Genomic DNA, 27,820 nt, shown 5'->3' with positions numbered 1-27,820 from the left:
GCTATTTTCTTCTTTTTTTAACGTTCATCTACCCTTATAGGTTCAATTGCCATGATTAAGTGGATGATGCTTGAATGCAAATCCATTGTTAATATCTCTTTTGAATATTAATTCTACTTCTCTACTTTTCCTATTATTTGAGGTGTATCTCCTCCTTGATGTAATAGTGGCATGTAAAATTCACCATTTCCACACTGAAGTCATACTTTTCCTCTTAAAAATGTCTTTCATTTAAATTTCCATGTCTCTTAAGAAGATTTTCACTGCTCTCAGTTTCTGTCTGTCTCTGTGTCTGTCTCTGTCTGTCTCTCTCTCTCTTTTTCCTTTCTCCTGTTGCCTCTCTTCCCTCTCTCCTCTCTCCTTTTCTATACTCTTCTCATTTTCTCCTCTTCTCATTTTCTCTCCTCTCCATATTCAATCAAGTGACCAACCCTGTCCCTTATAGTATCACAGAGTGTGGTACAGTCTGGTGTTATAATAATGCAGTGAATGATTCCCTGATTATCACGCATATTAACATAAATTCAGTCTTACACAAGAAATACATTAATTTAAAATGTTCATCAAATACATCTGGGACACAGTTAAAATGGACAGATCCTCTGTTAACAATGAAGTCCTCAAAATTCTCAGTTCATAAATTTTACCATAAAAGCTATGCAGAAAACTTTCAAGGGAATGTTTAGGTCTTGAGAATATAAAAGTCTATCCCTTCAAACAAAGAGCAACAAAAAGATGAAAAAAACATAGAACTCATATAACAAAATGACAATCTTATTGTTTATCAACAGAGTAAAAGCGGTATATGTTACATCAGAGGACCTAGATTCAAATATAGGCTTTTCCAGTTGCTATATATGTGAGAGACCAAGAGCAAATCAAAACCACTATAGTCTTTATTTCCATCACTTTTAAACTGACAGAGTTTGGCTGGAGGTATGTGAGCATGTATATTTTCATATATCTGTCATACATATAGATATGTCTACATATGAGAAAGAGAAAGAGTTGGGGAGAGAGAGAAAAAGAGAGAGAGACAGAGACAGAAACAGTGACAGAGACAATGAAAGAGGCAGAGGCAGAGAGAAATAGAATATAATAGAAATATAGATAGGGAAAGGATTGATAGTTTGGGTAGATAATTCAAAAAAGCTGCAGGTGGACAATGAGATGGACTGAGGCATTCATGGGAGGAATTGGTTGTATTGGAATATATTTTGCAAGCTGCACAGTTTTATCCTCATATGCTTATCAGTATAAAATAATAATAAAAATAATTTTATCTATTATATCTTTTCAATATTATTAATGTGATTGATATTAATGAAATACCATTCTTTCTGATAAACTGAAATCGTGACTCAAATGCAATAAAATTGCTTACAGTCACCATAAATCTCCAATTTAGCATGACTACATGGTGCAACTGTCCTGTTTCAAGCCCTGTAGAAGTTGGGCCTACCAAGCCATCAAAGGTAATATCCCCTGGATACAAGAAGCTCACTTTTCATGAGTAAATCGGCATTCAATCCAGAAGCATTTATCAAATACTATGTTCAAGGCATTCTATGAAATGTTAAAGATATAAAGAATGACAAAACAATCTTTGCCTTCTAATACATAAAAATATAATGAGGGAGACCTGTCAACAACTATGAACATACATGAGATATGCAGAATTTTAAAAGGAGATTTCAGAGAAGAAGGTAATAGCTATTGTGGGGAAATACTAAAGATATTCTACAAAAGGGGTAGGAGATGAATATTCCTTTATTAGCTTTAAGCCTTCAATCCTCAACCAATTATTATAAAAACATTCTATTTTTATAAGAATATCCTAATAACATGGAAAGCTCCCTTTACCCCCCCCCAAAAAAAAATCCTTCTCCATGAGCTATACAGACCTGAAATTAAAATGATTCATTTTTAAAAGAAATACATGAAAGACCAGATCCCAGTATTCTTTATTTAATTTCTAATAATATAATATGAATATATAATCTCACCCACAAATATGTTCACACAATATATGCAACATATTTTACACATATGCATTTATCTACATACCTACGTGTGTATATATACATACATATATATATATATATATGTGATGAAGGATGGATCACATAGAACTTCTTAGGGTTTTTGGGGGAATAACTAATACATTGTCTTACAATTATAGAAATGTAATATAGCATGATATTATGAATCAAAATGGGACTTTCCACTTGGAAAAATTGTGTTTGAGTCCTACTTCTCACACATATTGGTTGTATGGCATTGGGCAGGTCATTTAAACTGATCTGGAACTGTGATCTGGAAAACCCTGTAAGACAGTAAATAGGAGAAAAGGGAGTAACCTACATCAGTAGAGGTAAGTTAATTACTTATAAGTTGCAAATAAATCATTTGTCCAATCCAGTTTCTTATTCTATCACTTACTGGTAAATGATGCATATCTCTGCCCTATTTTTCTTTCTGAATTTTTCTCTTTGTAGAAGTTCTAATCTTTGTACATCAATATTTTAAGCTTATATATGAATAATGAGCAATATTTATTCATAATTTTTGAGAAACCTAAATATATAGAAAGTACTTCAAATGACTGAGAGGCTTCATTACTGACCAATTCAAATCAAGAAATACTGGGTCAAGTCTTTCCTCTGTCACATACAAGTTATACAATGCTGGGCAATTGGATACTCTATATCTTTAAATTCAAAAGTTGTAATGAAGGTTTCAACTTGATTAGTAGAGGGAGTCGTTCATCTGAGAATTTCTTACATCAAGTAAATCACAGGTCCAGTGCCTGCACTATATGATGTCCACATATAAATAATGCTCATAATTAATGTTAACTTTTGGAGAAGTTTTCCCCAATGGCTAATTGAGTTTAGAATTAACTTGAAAATGAAGGAAGTTATAAATACTATATAGATACCAAGTGTTTAAAAGTAGATCCAATGCTTTAAAATTATAAAAAAAATTGTCATTGTTGGTTTTATATTCTGTAAAACATATATATATATATAATATATATATATATATATATATATATATATTCATATATGAAAAGAGGTTGGGACAAGAAAGCTTGAAGAAATTGTTCCTATTAGAGAGACAAAATACACAGGAGTAATCAATTGAGTAATATTTAACTATAATTCTATCTTCTCTAAAATAAAGAATGAAAATAATTCATAGCGTTTGGCAATGTCTCTACCAAACATTAAAGAAAACCTGAAACCATAAGAAAAAAGTGGGATAAAATGTTCCTAAAAGCTAAGATATTACATGAAATGACAAAGTATGACAAAGTATATAAAAAGAAATTTACTCTGTTCTGGAAATGAGTGATCAATTCTATCTGGTGACAGAGTTGAAGGAACATAAAAAATGAAATTTCCATATTGATCTGGAATCTACTTGATGATGGCAGATGATGAGGATGGGAGGAGAGGATTCTTTGTTTTCTGTATATCAGAAAAGAGTAACATTTGGTTATGAGATTGGATAGATGCAATCTCCAAAGCTTCCTATACTTTTAATTCCTGATTTTCATTCTTCTCTTTCAGTTATATCATATTTGAAGAGCGAAATGTGAAAGTACATATCAGAGATTTATTTCAGTTTTAGCTACAAGCTAGAAGATGTATTTACTTATTTTGATGTTTGTGTGATTTTCAATTTAATCAGGATGGTTAGTCAGTTATCAGAGTATGGAAGAGAATTATGTTTTGTTTGTGTTAGTTAAGTACAATTAAGGTTGCTCTTGACAGTTCTTAAAACAAAATCTTAAATCCAAATTGTTGAGTGTGGAAACAAATGAAATTACCTATTCTATCTTTACCTCTTTTTGGTAAATAGGAGCCAAAAAGCTAGCAAAAGATTCACTGTTAGCTTCCTTTTATATTGAAATGAAACATAGTGAGAAAGGAAAACACTAAGGAATTCATCTGGAGAGGGAGTTATTGCCATTGAAAAATTGCTATTCAGACATATTGCTGTCTATAGCTAAAAATTATTTAACATATATAACTTTAATGTTGCAAAGCTTTTTAAGTACATTATCTCATCCTCACAACAATTCTATTAGATAGATAATATTTTTATTTCTGTTATAGATGAAGAAACTGAGTCTAATGGTCAATAATTTGCCAAAGGTTATTCCATACTCAATAAGTATTCCATACTCAATAAGTAGCAAAAAGAGAAATTCAAAGTCCAAGGAAAACATGTCACTAATAATTTATTGAACTATGATTAAGTGTGCTTAAGATATATAGAAAATGCTATGCCTTAAAAGATCCTACTTATTAAAAGATATATGCTTGAAAATACAGGACTGTCTGTGGCTCAGGTAGGTAATCAACAGAAATATATCGAAGGGGGTTGTATTAGTGATGATTATATTCAGCCTCCTGCAGTCACTGGAGATAGATTTCTAACCTAGGAGAATCAAACATTAATAGCTAGTATATGTCAACCACATATCTTCTTTTAGAACAGAGTTCAAAGCCATCTAAAATAAATTTCCCTACTTTTGAATTAGGAGAGAAAAGGAATTACAACATGGAAGAACTGAATAAAGGGCTCATGACTGCTGGTGAAAGATGGAATGACAATCCATGTTTCCAGAGTTAGATTTCTGGGTTCTTTGCAATGTACTCTACACCTTTCACTTTTGTATGTATTTAAGTTGAGTGAAATGAGAAGCTATTTGATTAATCAAAGCAATGGTCATTGGTAATTGTAAGGACATAGTATCTTTTTTTTTTAATTTTGTTTCGTGCAATGATACTTTTACTGGCACTTTTAAAAATGTCCTTCTTAATTAACTTTTTGTTTTACAAGCCAAAAAAAACCACCCATTTCATTCTATTGGAGAGATGATAACACATCTCTAATATTTCAGTTCCTCCCAATTAAAAAAAAAAAAAAAACCTGTATGCAACTTCTAAATACACTATTTAAACTCTATAGAACACTAGGAGAATTAATGTCAGTGTCCATTTTACATAATTCAAAACATGACTTAAAATTGTAAAATATATTTAGTGACACAAAGGTTGTCAAAGATCTGGCCATGGGATAAAAGTACAAGAAAAATATAGCATTTATATAGTCTTAATAAGTTAAATATTTATAATGGGAAAATTATGAAATAGGTCAAATTGCTTCTGTTTTAGAATTATTATTTAGTCTCCATTTTATTTTTCATTTAATAAAAATAAAACTGAGAAAGAGGAATATCTAAATCATAATCATCTATTATTTATAATTTATTACATTAAAAGCAAGGTTGGTGATTATGGGGCACATGCTTTTATACTTTAGTCTGGGAAAGGGTATTACCAAAGTGTTCAGAAGAGCTTTCTACATCTATATATCTATATCTGTATATCTATATCTATATCTATATATCACATACATAATTTAAATCATTTTATACATATATATATGTATATACACATATATGCATGTATTGTACACATGCATGTTTGTATGGGCACAGAACACATACATTTAAAATATATACACTGTACATTTATAAAAATAACACATACACACACACACACGTGTGTGTGTGTGTGTGTGTGTGTGTGTGTGTGTATAATGATCTCTCCATCCAGGTTGCTATCAGAATTTATGCAGTGAGCATAGTCATTTCTTACATGTAGTTAATTTTCTACAAATCTTTAGGGCATTTGCAATAACAGGGAAATGCAATAACATCTGGGATCGACCATAAGTCCCTTGAATTCATGTAGAAAATGGTTTATCTGACCCCAGTGCCTTAGGAGATTTCACAATGCAGTTGGTGTCTTAGACAGACAAGTCATCATGTGAAAATAGTTTTGCCTGCTGCAGGCTCAAGGGCTTTTGGTCAAACAAGTATTTCATTCCAAGAGTCAAGAAGTATTTTTGGAAATTCCATGTATTTGAATTAGGGAATAAGAGCTGCTTCAGAACTGATCAGACTTTTATTAGAATATAACCCAAACAGGAGGAAAATAGAGTGGTTTATATGGACTCATTTTTGCTCTGTTGCTTCATTAATCTTTAGCCCATCTGCTGAAAAGAGAAAAGGTTACTTCCTTTTCCAAACAGTTTGCATCTTCTTGACATCAGCCATGTGCAAGAAAACTGTAGAATTGAGTCTAACCCACCACATGGTTTGCCTATAATACGTAACATATCTTGATTTATGTCCAATTTTCATTGGTGTACTTGATCCTCTGCCAATTACACTGTTACCAGAGATGATACTTTATCACCATCTTCTTATCAAATTTCAAAAGCAAACCTAACTAACCACAAATAATGACAACACCAACCAAACGAAATATCCATCTTTCATCCTCCAAATACTAGTGTTAGCTCTGTGAAGCAGCATATCTTATCTTGAGAAAATATCTCAGAATAGGGGATTTTCGTCCTGGGACTTTCATTAATTTTCCATGATCTTAAACAAGTCATTTCAGTTCTCAGGATATTAATTTATCCATTATTCAAATGAGAAAAACAAATCTTTAAATACATTTTCAGCTATAAAATTCTGATTTTAATCAAGGATTATTGTGCTTTTGTATTGTTTTGTTTTTGTTTTATTTTTAGGTTAGCATATAATGCTATTGACCTAAAATCAAAGAATGTAAATTTTGAATGATTTTTATTCATAATTATTTTTATTCACAAGGATGATTTATATGTTACATATTATTTCTTTTAATGATATTTTAAAGTGTTTTTTTTCTAAACAAATTTCACTGTAACATTAAGTTTTTATATTTCTATCTCAACAGTAACCAAAGGACCTATTTTAATTTTTTTTTCTTATAATCTTCCTGATCAGACATCTTTTTTTAATTTCTATTGAAAATAATTTAAACAAACTTAAATTTACCTCCCATGTAATGACAAGTTCAGAACGACTTCCTCCACCTCCACCAATGGTTGCTGGTGCCACAACAGGGACTAAATTACAAAAAGAAATGCAGATTAGTCATCATTCTTGTCCATGTTTTACTGAAAGATGTTTGGTTTGGTATTTCACCTTCAAAGTTTTGAATAAGATCACTGTAAAACAGTTTTGCATTTTAATAAGCATAAATTATGTTTACATATTTCCAAAATTCTAAGATAGAGGACGCTATTGTGCTTGATATAAGAGCATGAAGGTTCCAGGATTAATTAAAAAAGCAAGTAACATCATGTATTTGACATTATTATTCATCATCTCCTAATTGGCAAAATGATGTTACATTCAGATGGTAAGTGTGACATTGCTGATTCCCAGACTAATTACACATTTGTGTTGTAAACATGTTATTGAGGTATTGTATTATTTTTTTCAATAAGCAATTTAGTTCTTTATTTTGTCATCAGAAAATTTCAAGTTTTAAAATGATTTTTCCTTCACTAAAAAATAACATGCTAGAATAAACAATATATGAAAAGCCCATTTCTCAGTGTCACTTCTCATTTCATGATTTAAGATAATTTCATTTTGTTGTATCATATTTTCTATTAACTTGAGAAACATATACTAAAAAATTCATTAAAGTACTAAAATGATTTTAATTAGTTCAAATGAACATTAAAAAGAAAAATGAAATTAACTGATGAGTATCAGAATGACTGTTTTTGTATAGCATAATCTGCTCAATATATAAGAAGTATCATTGCTTCAGTTTTAAGAGAAAAAAAAAAACATTCTAACTTCGTATAAATGATCTTTTTCAGATTTCATATCATGCTAAGCATGGAAGGAGGATTTTTTAAAAAAACAATAACATGTTTCCAAATCTTTTGTCATAAAAATAAATATCCAGAAAACTGCCCTCTACATAAAAAAACGAATCTCATTCTATCCTTCTCTCTCCCTCCCTCCTTCCTTCTCTCTCCCCTCTCCCCCCCCCCCCCCCCCCCGCTCTCTCTTTCTCTCTCTCATGCTCTTTCTCTCTATTAAGGAGGGGTATAATTATATGCTTTAATTGATTCAGAGAACTCATTGTGGAATTTTCTTTCATTGGCTTATTGCAATAAATTATGTGATATAAGACTTTTAATAAAATGCCCATAACACCAAAGATTGACTAAGTTATCTTTGAAATAGTGACAATAGTTGTTCAGTCATTTTAGTTGTGTCTGACTTTATGACCCAATTTTTTTTTTAAAACAAAAATACCAGAATGGTTTGTTATTTCCTTCTCCCACTCATTTTACAGATGAACTGACACAGACAGTGTTAAGTGACATGCTTAGGATCACACAATTAGTAATTATCTGAGGTCAAACTTGAACTGCACATAAACACATCAAGATATATTATACATTGGAGGCAAACCATATGGTTATGGTCTCTATCATAGATATGTAGACATATATATGTGATGAATAGAGATGTGATAAGATTGTGGATTCACTGAAACTGTTGCATTAAAAATTTATTTGGTTCTGATAAAAGACAATAGTAAATTAAAAGAATGGTTGTTTTAGAAATAATATCAACTTGTTACTTTGTGATATTATTGTATTTATTCCATTTTTCATCTTGCTTTATTTAAAAGGATCACTTGGCAACTATTTCTTGTTCAACAAACATTAAAATGATTGGTGCAAAAGCAAGAAAATTCTAACTTGAAATTTATTAATATAGATCAACTTTATCTTTATTAGAAAAAGAATGAAAGAAAAGAAAGGAGTGAAAGAGAGAGAAAAAGAAAAAAAAAACAAAAGTAAAGGAAATGAAAGAGACAGAAAGTAACAGAGACAGAGTCAAAACAAAGGATACAGAGAAAGACAGAGACAGAGATGGAGACAGAAAGAGACAGATTGACAGAGAAAGAAAAGGAGAGTTAATCACATAAACAAAAAGAATAACCACAGAGAGAGGAAGGAAGGAAGGAAGGAAGGAAGGAAGGAAGGAAGGAAGGAAGGCAGGCAGGAAGGAAGGGAGGGAGGGAGGGAGGAAGGGAGAAAATAAAAGAAAGAATAGAAAAAAAGAATAATCTCTTTTGTCTGCTATAAGAAAAGGCAAGATGATGAAGTAGAACTCGCCCTAGACTACCATGAGATGCTTTGCTCTAGGTTCTAGGTCTAGCTATTCCATTTAATGGGTTTATGCACATTTTCACTTTATATAATCCCATTAATACTTTTGTTTATAGTATTTTTCCTCTATTAGAAGAGAACCTCATTGAGGATTGAGATGATGTTTTTATTTCTTTGTATCTTCAGCATTCAGCACAAGGTTGCCCATGATAGAACACAATCAATTTTTGTTTATTGATTTCTTAAAGTGAATAAATTTCACTAGTTGCACTGTAAGGTACCTTTATACACTAATATTCTTAAAACTTGTCCTTAGAAAAAGGTTTGAATCTTTAATATCTTCTTGTTAATGGAGCATCATTGAAGATAGACCATTTTCAAACAAAAAATGCTGAAATAATACTAAATATAATTTTCTTTTTGTTGATTCCAAAGACACATCAACAGCTCATAGCTTATTTTTTATTATGAAAGCTTTTTATTTATAAAATATTTGCATAGAAAATTTTTAACATTCACCTTTGCAAAACATTTTTACCAATTTTTTTCCTTTATTTTGCCCCCCCCCTCCCCGGCAAGTAATCCAATATGTGTTAAACATGTGCAATTCTTCCATACATATTTCCACAAGGATCATGCTACACAAGAAAATCAGATCAAAAAGGAAAAACAATTGAGAAAAAAATAAACAAAATTCAAGAAAAGCAAAGCAAAGAATAAAAACACTATTTTGTGATCTACATTCAGTCATATAATCTTGTTGTTGAAGTATACAATAATCTCCTGGTTTTGCGCATTTCACTTAACATCAGTTCATGTAAGTTTCTCTAGGCCTCTGAAATCATTCTGCTGATAATTTTTTATAGAAAAAAATTTCTATAATATTCATATACCATAACTTATTCAGCCGTTCTCTAACTGATGGGCATATACTCAGTTTCCAGTTTCTTGACACTATAAAAAGGGGTGCCATAAACATTTTTGTACATGTGAATCCCTTTCCTTCTTTTATATATATATATATATATATATATATATATATATATATATATATATACATACATGTATATATGTGTATATATATATATATATATATATATATGTGTGTGTGTGTGTGTGTGTGTGTGTGTGTGTGTGTGTGTGTGTGTGATACAGGCCCAGTAGAGACAATGGTTGAATCAGTTCACAACTCCACCAACAATATATTAGTGTCTCAGTATTCCTCCATCCATTCCAACACTTGTCATTATCTTTTTTTTCCTTCATTTTAGTCAATCTGGGAGCTGTATAGTGATATTTCAAAATTCTCTTAATTTCCACTTATCTGATCAATAATGATTTAGAGTATCTTTTTATATAATTAGAAATAGTTTCAATTTCTTATCTGAAAATGGTCTGTTCATATCCTTTGACCATTTATCAATCAGAGAATACCTTGAATTCTGGTAAATTTGAGTAAGTTCTCAATATACTTTAGAAATGAGACTTCTATCTCTTGAATGTAAAATTTTTCTCAGTTTATTCCTTCCCTTCTAATCTTGTTTGCATTGACTTTGTTGGTATAAAAACTTTTAACTTAATATGATCAAAATTATCAATTTAGATTCCTTAATGTACTCCAGTTCTTCTTTGGCCACAAATTCCATCGATCTCCACAGATCTGAAAGTCAGACTATCCTATGATCTGATAATTTGCTTATGATATCACTCTTTATGTCTAAATCTTGAACCCGTTTTGACTTTGTCTTGGTATAGGTTGGTAGGTATGGATCAATGTTTAGTTTCTCCCATATTAATTTCCAAATTCCTCAGCAATTCTTGTCAAATAGTGAATTATTCTTCCAGAAGCTGGAGTCTTTGGGTTTATCAAACACTACACTATTATTTTATAGATTCTTAAAGCTGATTAATAGATTTCTGGGGGTAGTGTAGTGAAGCTATGAAGCTGCTCAATCGCTCCCATTCTCCTTGAAAACCACATGAAACCAAGCCTCTGAAAAGAGTCAGACTGAATGAAATCACTTTCCAGTTTAAGACTGATTGGAAAAATTTCAAGAAAGGCCTGTCTCACTAGGGTGAAAGGAATATTCAGCCCAGCTCAGACAGAGTCTGGGGAAGCCAGTAATATGGTCTTATCACAGCAAATCAGCAAGTGAGACCTTAAGGCCTGATTTAGTGGAATAAATAAGTAGGGTAATATCCAGTCTCAGCTCAGAAAACAATTTCTAAGATACCAACTGTTTCCTAAAATGAGCAAATAAAGCTATCCCATAAAACATAAGGGCATCCTGTATGTAAAGTCAAAACTCAGAGCTGCACAGAAGCTTGAGACAGTGCCCCTTTCACATGAGAAGTAGAGCTCGATCATAAAAGTAGAAAAAAGGAAATAGCAAAAAAGGAAGAAAGGCAAGAAACAGGAAAAAAAAAATCTTGACCATAGAAAGTTACTATGTGACCGGGAAGACAAAAATACAAACCAGACAAAGACAAAATGTCCACAGAAGAAATCTCAATGAGGAATATAAATTGGTCCCAAGCCCAAAGTGACTTCTTGGAAATACTCATAAAAGACTTTAACTAGAGAATATTATAAAAGTCAAAATGGACAACTTTGATTACATTAAATTAAAAAGATTTTACACAAACAAAACCAACAGAAACAAAATTAAAAGAGAAGTACAAAACTGGAAAAAATATAACAAGTTTTTCTGGTAAACGTATCATTTCTAAAATATATAAAGGGTTATGCCAAATTTATAAGAATCCATGTCTTTCCCTAATTGTTAAATGACTAAAGGATATGAACAGACAATTTGCAGATGATGAAATTGAAGCCATCTGTAGTCATATGAAAAAATGCTTTATGTCACTTATTGTTAAAACAACTCTTGAGTTACCATTTTACAACTCTGAGATTGATCAAGATGACAGGGAACATTAATGATAAATGGTAGATGGGATATGGTAAAACTTGGACACTAATGCATTGTTGGTGGAGTTGTAAAATGATGCAAGCATTCTAGAGAATAATTTGAAATTATGCTCAGAAGTTTATTCAACTGTGCATAGCCTTTGACCCAGAAGTACCACAACTGGGTCTATATCTCAGAGACATTATAAAAGAGGGCAAAGGACCTACATGTGTGAAAATGTTTGTAGCAAAATATGATAGCAAAGAATTGAAAAAGGAGTAGATAGCTATCATTTTGGGAATGGCAGAATAATTTGTGGTATATAAAGGCAATGGAATATTATTTTTCTATAAAAATGATGAACAATATGATTTTAGCAAGGCCTAGAAAGATTTACATGAACTGATTCTGAGTGACACAATCTGAACCAGGAATACATTGTACATAATAACAAGAATGTGCAATGATTACCTATGAAATATTGGGTTATTCTCAATGATTCAGTGACTCAAAACAATCCCTATAGATAGAAAATGCCATCTGCATTCAGAAAACGAACTATGGGAATTGAATGTAAATCAACACATGCTGGGTTCACTTCTTTTTTTTTTTTTCTTTTTTTTTTCCCCTCTCCCATGATTTTCCCCTTTTATTCTATTTTTTTTTTCTGGCACAACATGATTCATAAAGTAACATATATTAAAAATAAATTATTTTTTCAAAAGCTGATGAAAAGGCATATATTGTATTGAGATTTACAAAACATTTTATATCCATTGTCTCATAAGATCACATCAATATTAGAGGGGAACTATAATCTTTTTAAGGTGAGGAATGGGTAGACTCATAGTCACATCTTTAGCATAGTCCCAGTGAGTAAACTATCTCCCCCAATCCAGATCGACCACTGATCTAAAGCTTACACTTATCAAGTTTCCTAGAGCAATGAAAAGTTAAGTGACTTGTCAAGGTCATATAATCAAGATGTGTCAGATAATACAAACCAGCTTTGTATGCATTTTGTCACAGGCTACATACATTATTATATTCATTTTATTTAAAAATTATGTAACATCACTCATCTGTTTTCATTGAACTAGTTAGTGGTAAACTTAGGAGCCTATATACCTTTTTCAGAGTATAGTACTAGTACAAAATGCATGCCTTAAAAGTAAACACATCACAAACTGTTTGTATTATGCTACAAAAGTAGAAATGGCCAGTTTATAGATAATTCTGGTTACTAGAAGTCTGGCAATACAGACTTGTATTGTTTAAAGTATTGTTTAAAGTCCAAAAGGCCAGCTGTTAAATAAAGGGCAATGAATGCAAGAGTTGACTCTGAATCTTAGCTGTAACATTAATGGACTATATTATGTGGGGACATGAATTTCATTAATGGGAATCTATTTCCCATATCTAAAAAATTAAAGGTTTGAGATGGGTGACCAATAAGGTCTCTTGTAGTTGCATCTGGAACAGAGAATTTAAACATAACCTTCAAACATGCAAGCCATGGCCATATGACCCATCCCCCCACAACAATACCAACTATGGCATGAAACTGATTAAAATGTAATAGGCAAATATTTAGCGAAATACAATACAACATAGATAGCATTACAATTTAAAATTAAGTCAACACATGACCTGCAGAAACCCTTATGTTAGGTTTACTACATCTGTTTCTTTTCAAGTTTGCTTACACTTGTCTGGATGATTTTATGAAATCACTGGGGGCAAAATGTTTGGTTTCTTCTTCCACATTATGGTTTTCTATAGAGTACTTAAGAAGGTTAAGAAGTACTCCAACAAACTGAGCCCTCATTGTTGGAATAAAAAAAAAAAAACTTATTTGATAATGTAATATGACAAACACAGCAAATGTCACCTTGAACTCAAGAATTTAAAACTGAAACAAACAGAATTAAGGAAAGAAAGATGGAAATGACTTTCTTTCTAGGTTCCACTCTGATTCCACTGGACTATGAACCAGTTGATGCTCAATTAGTGTTTCTGTTAAATGGATTCAAGAGGTAGCTAATTTGCATAGGAAAAATACACTACTGCTCCATGAAGCCTCAAGTAGGTCATAGTTGAGAGAGATGGAAATGTATGGCTCACTGCACTAACAGAGGCTCAATTAATTCTTGGCTACAACATTTTAATGAAACAAGCCGCAACTTATTTATATTTGTATATCTACTCTGCTGGATTTTGGCTACAAAAATAATACATGAAAGAATTGAGAGATAACTTCTCATCAATCTTGATTTTAATCAAGCTGCCTTGATAATATACATTTTTAGATGTGTCCTTCAATTTCATTAGAATAAGGGAAACTGGAGGAGTAAACTTAAAATGCACATCAGTCCTCCTCTGCATCTTATAGCCTTTGATAGTTGCCTTAATAACTAAAAGCTTAATTATTATATCTAATATCACCTAGGCAGTGTGCATAAGAAGGCAGATTTACAACAAGGATTCCATGATTGCAGAACAAGTTATTTAGCATATTGCCTCTCAAAAATAATCAACTCATATTAAGTTTAGGAGTTTGAAACAATATCAGATAAAAAATCCATACAGACAATCCTTGGTTTATAACACATGAACATTGATGCAAAGAGATAATATTTTAAGTCTATTCTTCTATTGCTTCATGATGGAGCAAAGGTTTTTTGTTTTATTACACATTATGTACTTTTACATATACTAAGTGCCAAACAAACAAAACTTCTTATTTTCCTCATATACTATGTTTCTTCTTTGATTTCCTCATGATCCTAATGTACTGCCTCCTATTTCTACCTTTATCATTTTTCTTTGTATAATTTCCTACAAATCACTATTTTTTTCTTATTTATTATTAGGGAACTCCCTCAGACATTACATTTTGCACATGCTATGTATATATTTGGTGTGAATGATTGGATACATTTATTAATTGCTTATTATTTGTCAGTGGTTAAAGGGTAGGAACATAAATAGAATGAAGATGTATTTTCAAGGAGCCCATGTTCTAAAGGTGAGACAACACACATGGGAATTTTCAACTGATAGTCATAGAAAAATGCTTCAAACTTTTTAGGATGCCATGGCAAAGCTTGTAACAATGCCTCATATATTGTATCATTTCCACAATTAAAAATTACATTTATGATACAAAGTTAATTGATAATCAATTGGAAGTATTGCTATTCCATAGATTTGTACCTTCAAGATCCCATGCCATATACATAGTTTCATGGTGATGACAGTGGTTTAATTTTCCTAGCATGTGCTGCCTCTTGTCTCTCCTTAGAGTGGCTTGCTATTTAAACAAGGCTGTCATGACTTCCCAGTGAATGGCTGTTGGTTGATATATCTGAGGGATATATAGCTTAATCTCCATAAAAGTTGCTTCCCCACATGCTGAAGATACTATTTAGATTGGTACATGATATATGCCCCAATAAACTATGTTTCTTCAGGACATGGGATAATAATATCTGTCTGCACACACACATACACACAAATACATATTACACACTCATTGTGTATAAACACATATCATATGTGTGTGCATATATATGTATATGTACACATAATTAAAATATATACGTTATTTTAAATATATGTGTAAATAGATTTGTCATTATTTCCTTGAATAATATATAACATGTTAAATACTTAAAATACTATTATTTACTGAATGAACTGACATTTAATTAAAAGATCCCCAAATTGTAGGAATTCATTAATGCTTACCTGCTGCTTTGGTTCTCAACAATTTGGACGGCTGACTTGGTTCCCCAATTCCAATGCTATTTCCAGCAACAACACGGAATTCATATTCTACCCATGGGTTCAAACCTACCACTGTTGCAGTGTGCATCTTCCCACTCAGTATTTCAGGAACTGAAAATATTCATGGGGAATAAATCAGATATATTGACACTAGCCAAATTAAATTAACTTCTAAACATAGAATACATGATAAATATTTCTTACTTGTAGAAACAGCCAACCAGCCTACAGAAAAAGGTGTACGGGTCTGTATAGTATAGATTTGAATAGGACTATTATTATCAATGCCTGGTCTCCAGCAGAGCTGAGAAGTGGTGCTTGAAATGTTCTCTATTGTTACATTACTTGGTGGACCTGGAGGACCTTTAAAAGAAGATATTTGATGAAAATATATCAGTGGATATTGGAATCACTGGTTTTGGAATAGGAATAGTTCTTTCCTTGGTAGTCAAAGAAAACAAAACTTGTGAATCTTATGTAAGTATAGATAGTTCATTAATTTTCTGAAAGTCTTTGTTAATTTATACTACATATTTAAAGAATCAAATAATATTAGAAACAAAAAGGCTGGTACTCACCATTTAGTTCAATATGTACTCCTCAAAGAACTTCTAGTTCACCAAACACAGCATGTGGTCATCTAGCTTTTGGCTGAAGACTTTTAATGAAAGCAAATGTACCACCCCTTGAGATAATCATTTTTAATATCTTTGGTTGATGGAAACTTTTTTTAACTTTTATACTGGCAAAATGTACCTCTTTTCAATTCTCATTCATTTTTTCTGCCATGTTAGGGTTTTTGAAAAAAAAAAAAAAACTGAAACCTGTTCTTTCCATAAAGTCATAAGTTTGTTTTGTTTTTTTCATGTGTATACTGGAAAACAGTTTCTATGTCCCCTTAGTTTCCTCTTTTACTTGATGACCATCTTTAGGATTTTCAAATAAACTTCATAAAACATGGTTGCAAGACTCTTTCTCAATCCCAATTGTCCTCCTCTGGACATATTTCAACTTATCTAGGTCTTTGACCACCAGTGTTTTCTATATCTTTCATCCAATACAGCATATACTAGGAGTATCCCCCCCTTTTTTTCTGGAAGTTATGCTCTCCATGTAGTCTAAAAATATTTTATTGTACTTAATAACCAAATGACATTATTGAATCATACAGAATTGGAAGTACACTAAGACTCTAGTTCTTAGGACAAAAAAAATGTCTAACAACATCTCTTAGGTTGTGTACTTATGAAGTTGATTATCTGGACCCCAAATCAAAACTTCATACATAATTTTATTGCATTTTGTCTCATAGATTTTTTTTCCTCCCAATAATATAGGATGGCAAGAACTTTTAGGGATGTGATATTATCACCTTTGTAACTATAATATAATACATAAGGGTAATTGAAAAGTCCCTCAGACTATTCCATAAATAGTGTTCTTAAAGCTGGCATGTAATTGGACTCAATGAAAATCTAATCTAAAGAAGATATATCTCTCTATCCTTACCCCAAAAGCTAATTCATAAAAAACAAATTTACAAAGATATGGAAGGGTATAAGAGAATATATATATAAAACACCATAAGCTAATATTGGTTTATTCAGAATATACATGATTCATGCTGATTAATATTCTCCATCCAACAAAATGCCCTACTGATTTTTAATAGGCAAAAATGAATAATCAAACCTGATTAACTCAAAGTCCATGATTTCTTTTTTTTCCCTTAGTCCCTAGGGTTAGACAATAATAAAGTGTTACTGAATGACTACCAGGACTTGGCCTCTTGTGACTCTGCTAGTTAAGTATTAAAACTGCCCAATTTCTGAAAATATATTCAAGTCATATAATTTAAATTGGTTTTACTCTTACCTCTAACAATGATATCTGCCATTGCAGATAGGTTATCTAGAGTTGTTTCTACCATGCATACATATTTTCCAGAGTGATTCAATTGAATCTCTCTTATCATCAAATCCCCAACAGATTCCTGGAGATAAAAGAAGCATGAGTATAAAAACATAATCACACACAGCAGGTCTCCCATTTGGAATATTCCTAGAGTTTTACAACTAGTAAAAGCAAAACAGTTGTGAAATTAAAAGATTCACTCACATCATCCTTTGTTTGCTATGCTCAATCACTTTTTTTCAATTTAGGTATTACCATTCTACATGTAACATATGCATCTTTATGAAATACATAAAACCACAAGAACACAACAGATGCAACTTCATAAAGCAACAGGGAATATCCATTCACATGAAAATGTGAAGAATAATGATAAAATATATTTCTGCAATCCAAGGTCTTGCTTCATCTTATTTTTGCAATAAAGTAACTTACTCCTCCAATTCTTTCAAAGTGAGGCACTCCTCTTTGGAAGTCAATAACATTCCCATTGAGATACCACGTGAATACAACCTCAATAGAGGGATCATGGAACACCTGACAAGGTAGGACTATACTCTCACCAACAGTAACATCCATTTGAGGTGGTGGAACAGTAATTACGGTCCTCTCTGTTGAGAACAAAATGATCTTGATTATTAAAAATAAAACAAGAGTGGATTTAGTCAGGTTTTTGAACAACAAAAATATGTATAGTAGTTTTTTTGAAATGACAAAGTTAGGCTAAAATTGTTTCTTTTTGTTATTGGTATTCCCTAAAAGCATTTCTGAGTCAATTGCCAAATAAATTGCATTATAATAGAGAAATAAAAGCAAATTGTACATATTTTAATGAAGACAGGAGACAACATGCACTAAAGCCACAAACCTATGTGGTGAGCTTACAACTTTCTCACTCACAAATGATGAAATTAACACACTTTAATTAAGATTCAGACCAAAAAAAATCACACAATATTACAATTGACAAAATTTGTCTGTAAGATTTTTCTTTATACCTAATTTTTAAAATTTGTAAGTAGAAAAGTTTCAGAAAATTACATATAAGGAATAATGGTAGGGAAAACCTGGAGAGGCCATTTGGAATTGAATTGTGAAGTGCTCTCGGTGTCAGAGAAATTTGTATTTGTTCCTAGAGTCAATAAAAAGAAGGGTTCATTGAATAGGGAAAAGACAATCAAATTTATGTGTCAATAATATTTTTATCATCAGTGATGTAAAAGACTAAGTGGACTTTTCCTTCCATAGTTTATAGGCATTTACCTTGTAGGTCAACTGAGAAAAAAGCTCCAGCATATATATAGTTTGCATGATTTTCAGCCTTTATTGTTCCGTTGACACCTTTTTACGTACAAGAATAATGGTGTGTTATTGTCATAAATGTAACCAACTCAAATATGAAGATAATCACTATCATGCAGATCTAGAAAGTAGATGATTCGTTATTTTTTTTTTTTATTGTCTTCTGAATACTAAGAAAAAAGAGCAATAATATTGTACACTTTACTTGTTTGGAAAAAATATATGTTTTTTTCATCTTTGGGGGGATAAGTAAGGTAAGAGGCAGGGAAATGAAATGTTCTTCACAATTTTACTAAACTAATTAGTGTCAAAAGTGTAACACAAGACCATAGGTTTTCATTCATTCTCTTTAATGAAAATGAGAGGTTTTCACATAGGACTTCAATGTGGATAATAGAAATTAGCTGTACTCTATTATCCAGAGATAAAAATAAGTTCAAAGGGTTTCAGTTATAACATAAGTAGTAGCTAAACATAATGGGAAATTACAGTGAGAATTTCTAAACACAATGTCGAGTTACTGAAAAATAATATAAAATTTCTTTTGATATTATATTTTTCTCTTCCACTGAATCTTCTGTCTTTTTCTCATGCCCTATCTCTGCCATAATCATGATATTATTCTAAAAGTAAGTGATTCTTGTACTAAGATTAGGTATCTTTAGTTAGAAAATAAAATCATCTGCATTTTTTAAAAATGGTACTAGATAAGATTCTTAGCAGATGTTTAGAGTCACCTACTTAAATCTTTTCATTTTACATATGAGTACATAACATCACAGCAAGATTGAGTGACCAGTTCAGGCTCACATACATAGTAAGTGACTGATATAATAGTTGGAAGTCATATTTAAAATCCAAAATCAACATCTTAAATTTGGAGCAATAATATAAACATTTGGAATTCACTTGTTCTCTTTGACCATATACAATATAATATATTATAGTAGTGTAGCTTAAAATGCCATACAAAATAATTCCTTTAGAGAGTGATCCAGCATGCAGATATGTCTAAATATTTTTTTTAATTAAAAGTTATAGATTCAGTGTGGAAATCACTAATTGTTGGTTCAAAGTACTTTCTTAAGACAAATGACCATCTCCACTAAGTAATTTTGTTGTCATTGGGGTTGTGGTTCTTGCTGTTTTAAAGATGCCTATGAAAATTTATGTTTTCAAAAACATATGAAATATTAGTTTATGTTCATGATTTACCTCTTAATTATCTTACTAATTTATTTAAATATAACATTCTTATTTTCAGATTTAATGAATATTCAAAAATATGGAAGTCAGAGTCAATTTGGCAGGCTGAAGAGAGGGATTCTTCTAATTTCTCTAAAATGCCCCTCCAAATAACTTCACAATATACCACTACACACCTCTCAGATTGGCTGAGATAACAGCAAAAAATAATGATGAATGTTGAAGGGATGTGGAAAAACTGGGACACTACTACATTGTTAGTGGAACTGTGAATGGATCCAGTCATTCTGGAGAGCAATTTGGAACTATGATCAAAACGTTATGAAACTGTGCATACCCTTTGACCTAGCAGTAGCCTATATCCCAAAAAGATCTTAAAGGAGGGAAAGGGACTCACATGTGCAAAAATATTTGTGGCAGCCCTTTTTGTAGTAGCTAGAAACTGGAAACTGAGTGGATGCCCATCTGAATAAACTATAGTATATGAATGTTATGGAATATTCTTGTTCTATAATAAATGATCAGGAAGATGATTTTAGAGAGATTTTAGATTTTGGAGAGACTTACATGAACTGATGCTAAGTAAAATGTGCCTCCAATATTATAGGATAATCAATTCTGATGGACGGGACTCTTTCCAACAATGAGCTTATCCAGGCCAGTTCCAATGATCTTATGATGAAGAGATCCATTTACAAGGAGAGAGAAGACTGTGGGAATTGAATGTGGATCCATTCCCCATCTTTTTTGTTGTTGTTCACTTGAATTTTGTTTTCTTACACATTTTCTTTCCTTTTTGTGGTGTTCTCTTCTTTACAATATAATGGTTCTCTCTGGGAGCAGGTTTCTTGGGGAGGTTTTCTGAGGCAGCCTTAGTTGCAGTTAAAAGTAATAATCACTCCAAACACAGCTAGCTGATAAAATGCAAATGTTTATTTTTTCCTTCCTTGGGCCTGGGTAGCTTTCTTAGAGGCCTATCTCTCTGCTTAGTTCCAAGAGTTCCCTCCCAATGTCTCTAAATCCAAAGGTTTGGCCTTCAGCCTCCAGCCAGCACAAAGGTGGAAAATGGAATGAATCTCTCTTGCCTCCCAGAGAGGGCTTCTGGCTCTCAGTTTCCCAGAATGCTCCTTCTGAGTCTTGTCTCCTTGCCTGGGGCTGGGCAGCTTTCTGAAGAGCCTTTCAGACCAGCCTTGTTCTCAGTGGGTTAAGTGCAGGGGGGCAGCCACCACAGTGGGATGAATGAATCTGGTTGCGCCTCCAAGAGAGGGCTTCTCCTGAACTGCCCTGACTGGCTCACTGAAGCTTTATTTAGGCTGGGTATAAAAGGTTGACTCCTCCTCTGAGAGTGGGATTGTGGGATCTGAGAGTGGGATTATGGGTTTCCTCCCAGAGTGCTCTCTGACCCTAAGAGCTTCTTACTCATATGAGCTCTCTAAAGGTGTGAACACAAGCATTGTTTCTCTCAGTTCCACTTAGTACCTTGTTTCTTCTCGCCCATAACATCTCCTTGTAAGATCAGATCAATCATACTAAACCATGATAAATTAGATAATTATTGTCTCTATCAACTCTAATGAGTTAACACTTTGTAAGTATTCCAACACCTTTTTGATCTGATTTTTCTTGTACAGCAAGAGAATTATATAAATATGTTTACACATATTGGATTTAACATGTATTTAAGCATGTATAACATATATTGGATTAATTTCCATATAGGGAAGGGGTTGTGGGGAAGGAGGGAAAAACCTGAAATACAAGGCTATGCAAGGGTCAATGGTGAAAAACTGTCCATGAGTATGTTTTGAAAATAAAAAAGTTATAAAATAAAAAAGTAAAAATAAATAACAAATAACTTTACAATAAAATAAAATGAATTCTCGAGCAAAAAAAGATATATCAAAATATTTTCATATAATAATATGCTATATATGTAATATTTAAAAATAATAAAATTAAGGAATGTGATAAGAATGCAATGGGAGAAAGGGAAAGGAAGAAGTTGAATGGTGTAAATTATTTGCCATAAAAGAGGTAAGAAAAAGTGGAGAGGAAGAGGGTAATGAGAGAGGATGATTAAATGAACTTTACTCTTATCAGTATGGGCTCAAAGAGAAAATAACATACACAATCAACAGGGGGAGAGAAATCTATTATACTGAGCAGGAAATTAGGAAGGGAGGTGGATATGTGAAGAGAGAAAGAAAAGAAGACATTGGGGAAGGGAGTGGTTGGTAGCAAAATACTTTTGATGGGGTAAAAGGAGAGAGAGAATAAAATAAATTGAGGAGTTATAGTTAGCAATCTTAATAGAATCTCAGGAGAAATTATTATATGTTTGTAGTAAGGTACGATTTTGGCTGTGACTAAGTTGGACAAGAAGTATATTAACTCCCTCACCAATGACCGGTGAGTTTAGAGATAGGAAAATAGTGCATGAAAGTGGAATTATCACTGAAAAGCCTGGACAATGATGCAGAGTCATTAGGAAAATCTCAGTAAGACCTAGATGAAGAAGTGAGGAAGGAAAATAATTAAAATGAAGGAAAACTTTCTAATTATAGAGCATTCATTGTAGAGAGCACAAGGTAAAGAAATATAAATCTGTAGGAGGATTTGGGGACAGTACATTTGAAAGGAATTGAAGTAAGGGAATGCTTATGCCTTCTATTAAGGTCAAAAGACATGAAATTTGTTGATGTTTAAAACTATGGTGCCCAGAAGGCAAGCTTATAGCTTATATGGCCAGCTGATATCATACCCTGTGGTTTTCAGAAGAGAAGGAAGAATATATAGCATCATGTGAAAGATGCCTCTGGAGCAATAGAGAAGTCATGATTATAAAGACAGACATGAGAATGCATGATCTTTGGCTACTGGCAAAGTCTATGGGAAGTTTTTTGTTTGTTTGTTTTTGTTTGTTTTTATTTTTAGTGAAAACCCGAATAGAGTAATAGAAAGCTACTTGGGAAGGATATATTTTCCATATGCTTACATATTGAGCTTCTATTAAATCTTAAGTTAAAAAAAAAAAAAGATTTTCAATATGTACTATTAGTATTGCCCTAAAGATCAAAGACCACTGATCAGTTCTAAAGACTTTTCTTAGCTATGTGGCAAATTTGAAATCATTCAAAATAGTTTATCAAATTAAACTAAAACAATTGCTTTTAAGTTGGAATATGTGAGATTACATACACACATACACACAATCTTGATATCTAATTATTTTTTGCCTTTGTAATCTTGTGGTTTTTATTATATGAATTTAAAAGGATTATTTGAGGAATTCCTATTCTTCTCTTGACTGCAAAATGGTTTCGTGAAAATGAAACATTTACAAAACCTCAAATAAGAAGTTTTCTTCTAAGTCTGAACAAGTATAAGCTCAAATAAATCATTTCACTCCAACACATTTTGAATACATTAATTTTACCTCAAGTATAATACTGAAATATTTCAAAGTATAAAGAAAAGGGGGATTATATGGACATATATTTCTATTTTTCAAATAATACTTAAATACTTTGAATTGCATATTCATTATAATATGTTATTGCTGCCCCTTTGCCATGCAAACTAATCACATTAAATTAGCTGTCAGATATATTTAGTGTGGCTTCCCTTCATCTGATTAAATCTACTTTTTATATCAGTGTCTAAATATAGTATTATGTAAGGTATTCCTTATTCAGACTGCCAAAATCTCAAGGGATAATCATGAACAATATGATTGGTTTCTTTTAGCCATTCAGAAAATGTTATTTTTAGCAATTGCATGCCTCATTTGTCTCATCCCATGTGGTAAAGACCTAATCTATGACTGTGATAACCTAGTTACATGGCCCTCCAGGCATCATGCGGAAGAAGTTTCTTAGGTAACAACTCCATCCCACAGAAATGTACAATGACTATAAAAATAAAAACTCATTCCACTTGTCTTCTGTAACTGAACAAAATAATATGATATTATGGAAGGAGTACAGTATATGTAATCAGTAGCTAGATTTGAAATGTAAATATATAATGTACTCCTAGCTATATCACTTAGAAAATAATGGTTAAGACAGGATGTTCTGTGAGTCCATTTCTAGCTATAAATCTTTAATTCAATGTTTTTAATCTCTATTATCATTATTCCTGAATTATTTTTTTAAAGACTTAAGATTCTCAGATAAAGCTAATTGAAAAATGACATTTAATAGGTAGTAGGAATTTTAGCTATCCTACCCTTCTAGTTCATTTGTAAATAAAAAAAAAATAAATTAATGCTTTCTTAAAGATTCCCAGGCTTTTTCCTTCTCTATCAAATTTGCTTCTGCAATCCCTTTAATCACTACTTGTTGATCAGTCAACATGTGTTTGTTAATTTCCTATAAGATGCTGGGGTAGCTAGGTGGCAATGTGGATAGAGGCCAAGGTGCGAAGTCAGAAAGACTCATCTTCAGCATTTCAAATCTATCACCAGACTTGCTAATTATATGATACCAGACAAATCATTTAACCCTCTTTACCTAAATTTCCTAATTTATAAAATGAACTAGAGAAATAACTGGTAAATCCCTCTAGTATCTCTGCCAAGAATACCATAAATGATGTTATGAAGTGTCAGACACAACTGAAAAAATAACTGAATGACAATAATTGAATGTCAATCAATGTGTATACAAAGAAGAACAAAACAAATAAAAATAAGACCATCCCACTACCAAGATGATAATATATAAATAATATATATATATATATATATATATATATATATTTATACATATATATATATACATATATGTATATGTACTATATTCTAACTTACTCCATTATTTCAGGGATAAGCTAGTTATATTTCATCATAGCCTATCTGTATTTCTTTTCTACTCATATTGGTTCAAGCCTTCAATTGCTCCACTCTGTTTTAAGGGGCAATTGATTAGCTCACCATTTTCATTTAGTCATATAAAATATATTAACTTTTAAAAATGTACATTTATTTTCAAAATATATCAAGAACAAGCAAAATTACTTTTCCTAATAGATTCTGGTCATATTTACCTATATTCTACTTGTTTTGGGGGTGTGGAAGACAGTATGTTCAAAGTGTAAATAAGTCATTTTGTAATATTCTATCAAAGAAGTCTTCATTTATTCCCCCTATTCCATTCTGGAAGGCGTCTAGAAAATATTTCCAGAAGATGAATTCCTACTCTTGCTTTTATTATCTTAATATTCTTTTTTTGTTTTTATCTATATCCATGTTGATTTGAATGTATGGCTACACAAAACTTACATGCAGAGAGAGATAGAAACAGGGATACAGTGGCAGAAACAGACAAACAGACAGAGACAGAGTGAAAAGTCTGGGTCTCTTTTGATCACTTTAATATAATAAGGTTATAGTGATTTACACTACCCATATTTGCACATAACTCTACTTGTATGATATGATTATGTATGATACCAAGTCCTTTTTTCTTTCCATTTTTATATAATGTATGCCATCCCCACACCCTTTCTCTTTTTTTTCTTTTTTTGTTTTATTATGGAATATGAAAAATATAACAAAATATTTATTTATGTTTCCTGTTGCAATTTTTCCTACTACAATACAATATAGCACTGAGGTTCTAAAAGCACTTTTAACATCCCTATTCCTTTCATTAGAAAGTTAACAGTTTCTCCTTATACAATATCATGCAAAGTTCATTTTAAGTCCTCCCTCCCTTTTATTTTCATCATCAGACTGGAAATTGTCTGTTTCTTTGGAAATATAACCTTTCCCTTGTTGGATTAAATTGAAATTTGCTACTTTAAGTTGTTTTTGATTGTAGCATTTTTTTTTCTTTCCTGTTGGAATCCTTACTAACTGCTAACTAATTAGAGTTGATCTAATCTTACAAGAAGATGGTTTGGCCAGAACCTGAAACAAAGTACTAAGTAGAACTAATTAAGACAAGGCTTGTGTTCACACCTTTACTCATTGGAGTCCACAAGTATGCTAGCTTCACAAAGTACACTTTCTAACTTCAAGGGAGTCCACACCTCCCTTAAAGCTCATTGGGCCAGAGAGCACTATGGGAGAAAACTTATAATCCCATTCTCTCAGAAGAGTCAGATAAAAGGCCAGAGATGAGGGATCTATGGCAGAATACATTTTTTCCTCTTGGCTGGCTGGTCGCGCTGGACTCGAGAGCAGCAACTTTGGTGCAGAGAACACTTTGACGGATTTCAGTGGAGCTATGCCAGAAGCCCTCTCTCTGTGGCAAGTTGGTGGCTGGGCTCCCCAGAAGGAGAAAAGAGAGACATTCCATCTCTGTGTTGGTTGGAGGCCGAAGAAAGCAGAGGCAGAGGCTAAAGGACAGAACCTTTGGATTTGGAGGCATCCGAAGGGCTCTAAGCCTCTAAACCGGCTGTGCTTTGAGAAGAACAAGAACGCCAACATTTGAACTCTAACACTTTCCCTTTTAGAATATCTCATGTCATGTTCTCTATTCCTTTATAGAAATGATTTTCATCTTGTCCAATCCTGATTGCTATTCTTTGAGATTTGAAGTATTTAATTCTGGCTCCTTTATTACACACATGTATATATATGTGTATAGATAGATAGATAGATAGATGATAGATAGATTTACATAAACACATATAAATATATCCATATATATGTCTATGCCTGTATATGGATCTGAAAGGATATGCATTCGGCAAGAACATTTCTGGGATCTTTCATTTTGGAAGTCATTTTTATCCCACACCCCATGCACACATAGAAATAGGTGAATTATTTCTATTTTCCTTTGCATTCTTTTTTTAATATATGTATAGACAGATTTATTTAATAATTTCTTGAATTTTGGTGCCAGATTCTTTATTAGCCATTATTTGCTCTTATTCTGTGATTTTCAAATTATTTTCCCTGATCTATTTTCCAGGCAATATATCTTACCAATCATCTCATGTTTTTACCTTTATTTTATCATTCTTTTTTATTTTGCAGTAAGAACTTTTTTTTTGTTCCCAGATAAAAAATTTTTTATTTGATAAATCTGGTTTATTGTTACTAGGGTATTGTTATTCTATATTTCTTTTTTTCTAGCTTTTTTTAAAGTTGTTGATCAATTTTGTAAATCTGTCTTCCATAGCTCTCATTTCTTTAGCCTATGTATATTTAACCACATATCTATCTATCTATATTATATATTTATTTGTTGTATCATTATTCAAAACATTGTAATCATTATTATCATCAAACATTTTCTTTGAACTTCCTATTCCATAAGTATTTATTTATTCTCTTATTTTAGAGTTAGTTTGAAATATGATAACTCCTGACAAAACAGTGATGGATTTGGGGTACAGAATAACAAATATATATATATATATATATATATATATATATATATATAATATATATATATATATATATATATAATATATATATATATTTCTTTTCATTATGGGGAAAATATTTTGCTTGCCTATGCAGGTTAAAAAGGAATGTTTTTGGTTTTTTTTTTCTCTTTTTCCCCAGTAAAGTCAGAGGTGAGATAGAAGAAAACAGTTTTCTTTAATTAACTTTAAAACAGAGAGGTAAAGGAAATATATTTATAGAATTTTGCATGTACTCTTGAGAATATTATACTATT

General features: G+C 31.8%; 1 protein-coding gene across 1 annotated transcript in view; it reads right to left on the bottom strand.

Annotated features, from left to right (window-relative positions):
• LOC127551343 (contactin-6-like) overlaps positions 1-27,820 on the bottom strand; it is a 201,439-nt gene that overhangs the window by 44,904 nt on the left and 128,715 nt on the right. Inside the window, exons 4-8 of the mRNA XM_051981019.1 lie at positions 18,108-18,283; positions 17,634-17,751; positions 15,963-16,121; positions 15,720-15,869; positions 6,908-6,978 (exon numbers count right to left, since the gene is read on the bottom strand). Of these exons, the coding sequence (XP_051836979.1) occupies positions 6,908-6,978; positions 15,720-15,869; positions 15,963-16,121; positions 17,634-17,751; positions 18,108-18,283 (674 nt within the window). The remainder of the gene's footprint in view (positions 1-6,907; positions 6,979-15,719; positions 15,870-15,962; positions 16,122-17,633; positions 17,752-18,107; positions 18,284-27,820) is intronic.

Source organism: Antechinus flavipes, chromosome 1 (assembly GCF_016432865.1).
Source record: "Antechinus flavipes isolate AdamAnt ecotype Samford, QLD, Australia chromosome 1, AdamAnt_v2, whole genome shotgun sequence".
NCBI lineage: Eukaryota > Metazoa > Chordata > Mammalia > Dasyuromorphia > Dasyuridae > Antechinus > Antechinus flavipes.
Note: the sequence above shows the minus strand (reverse complement) of the source record. Positions and strands in the feature narration are given on the sequence as shown.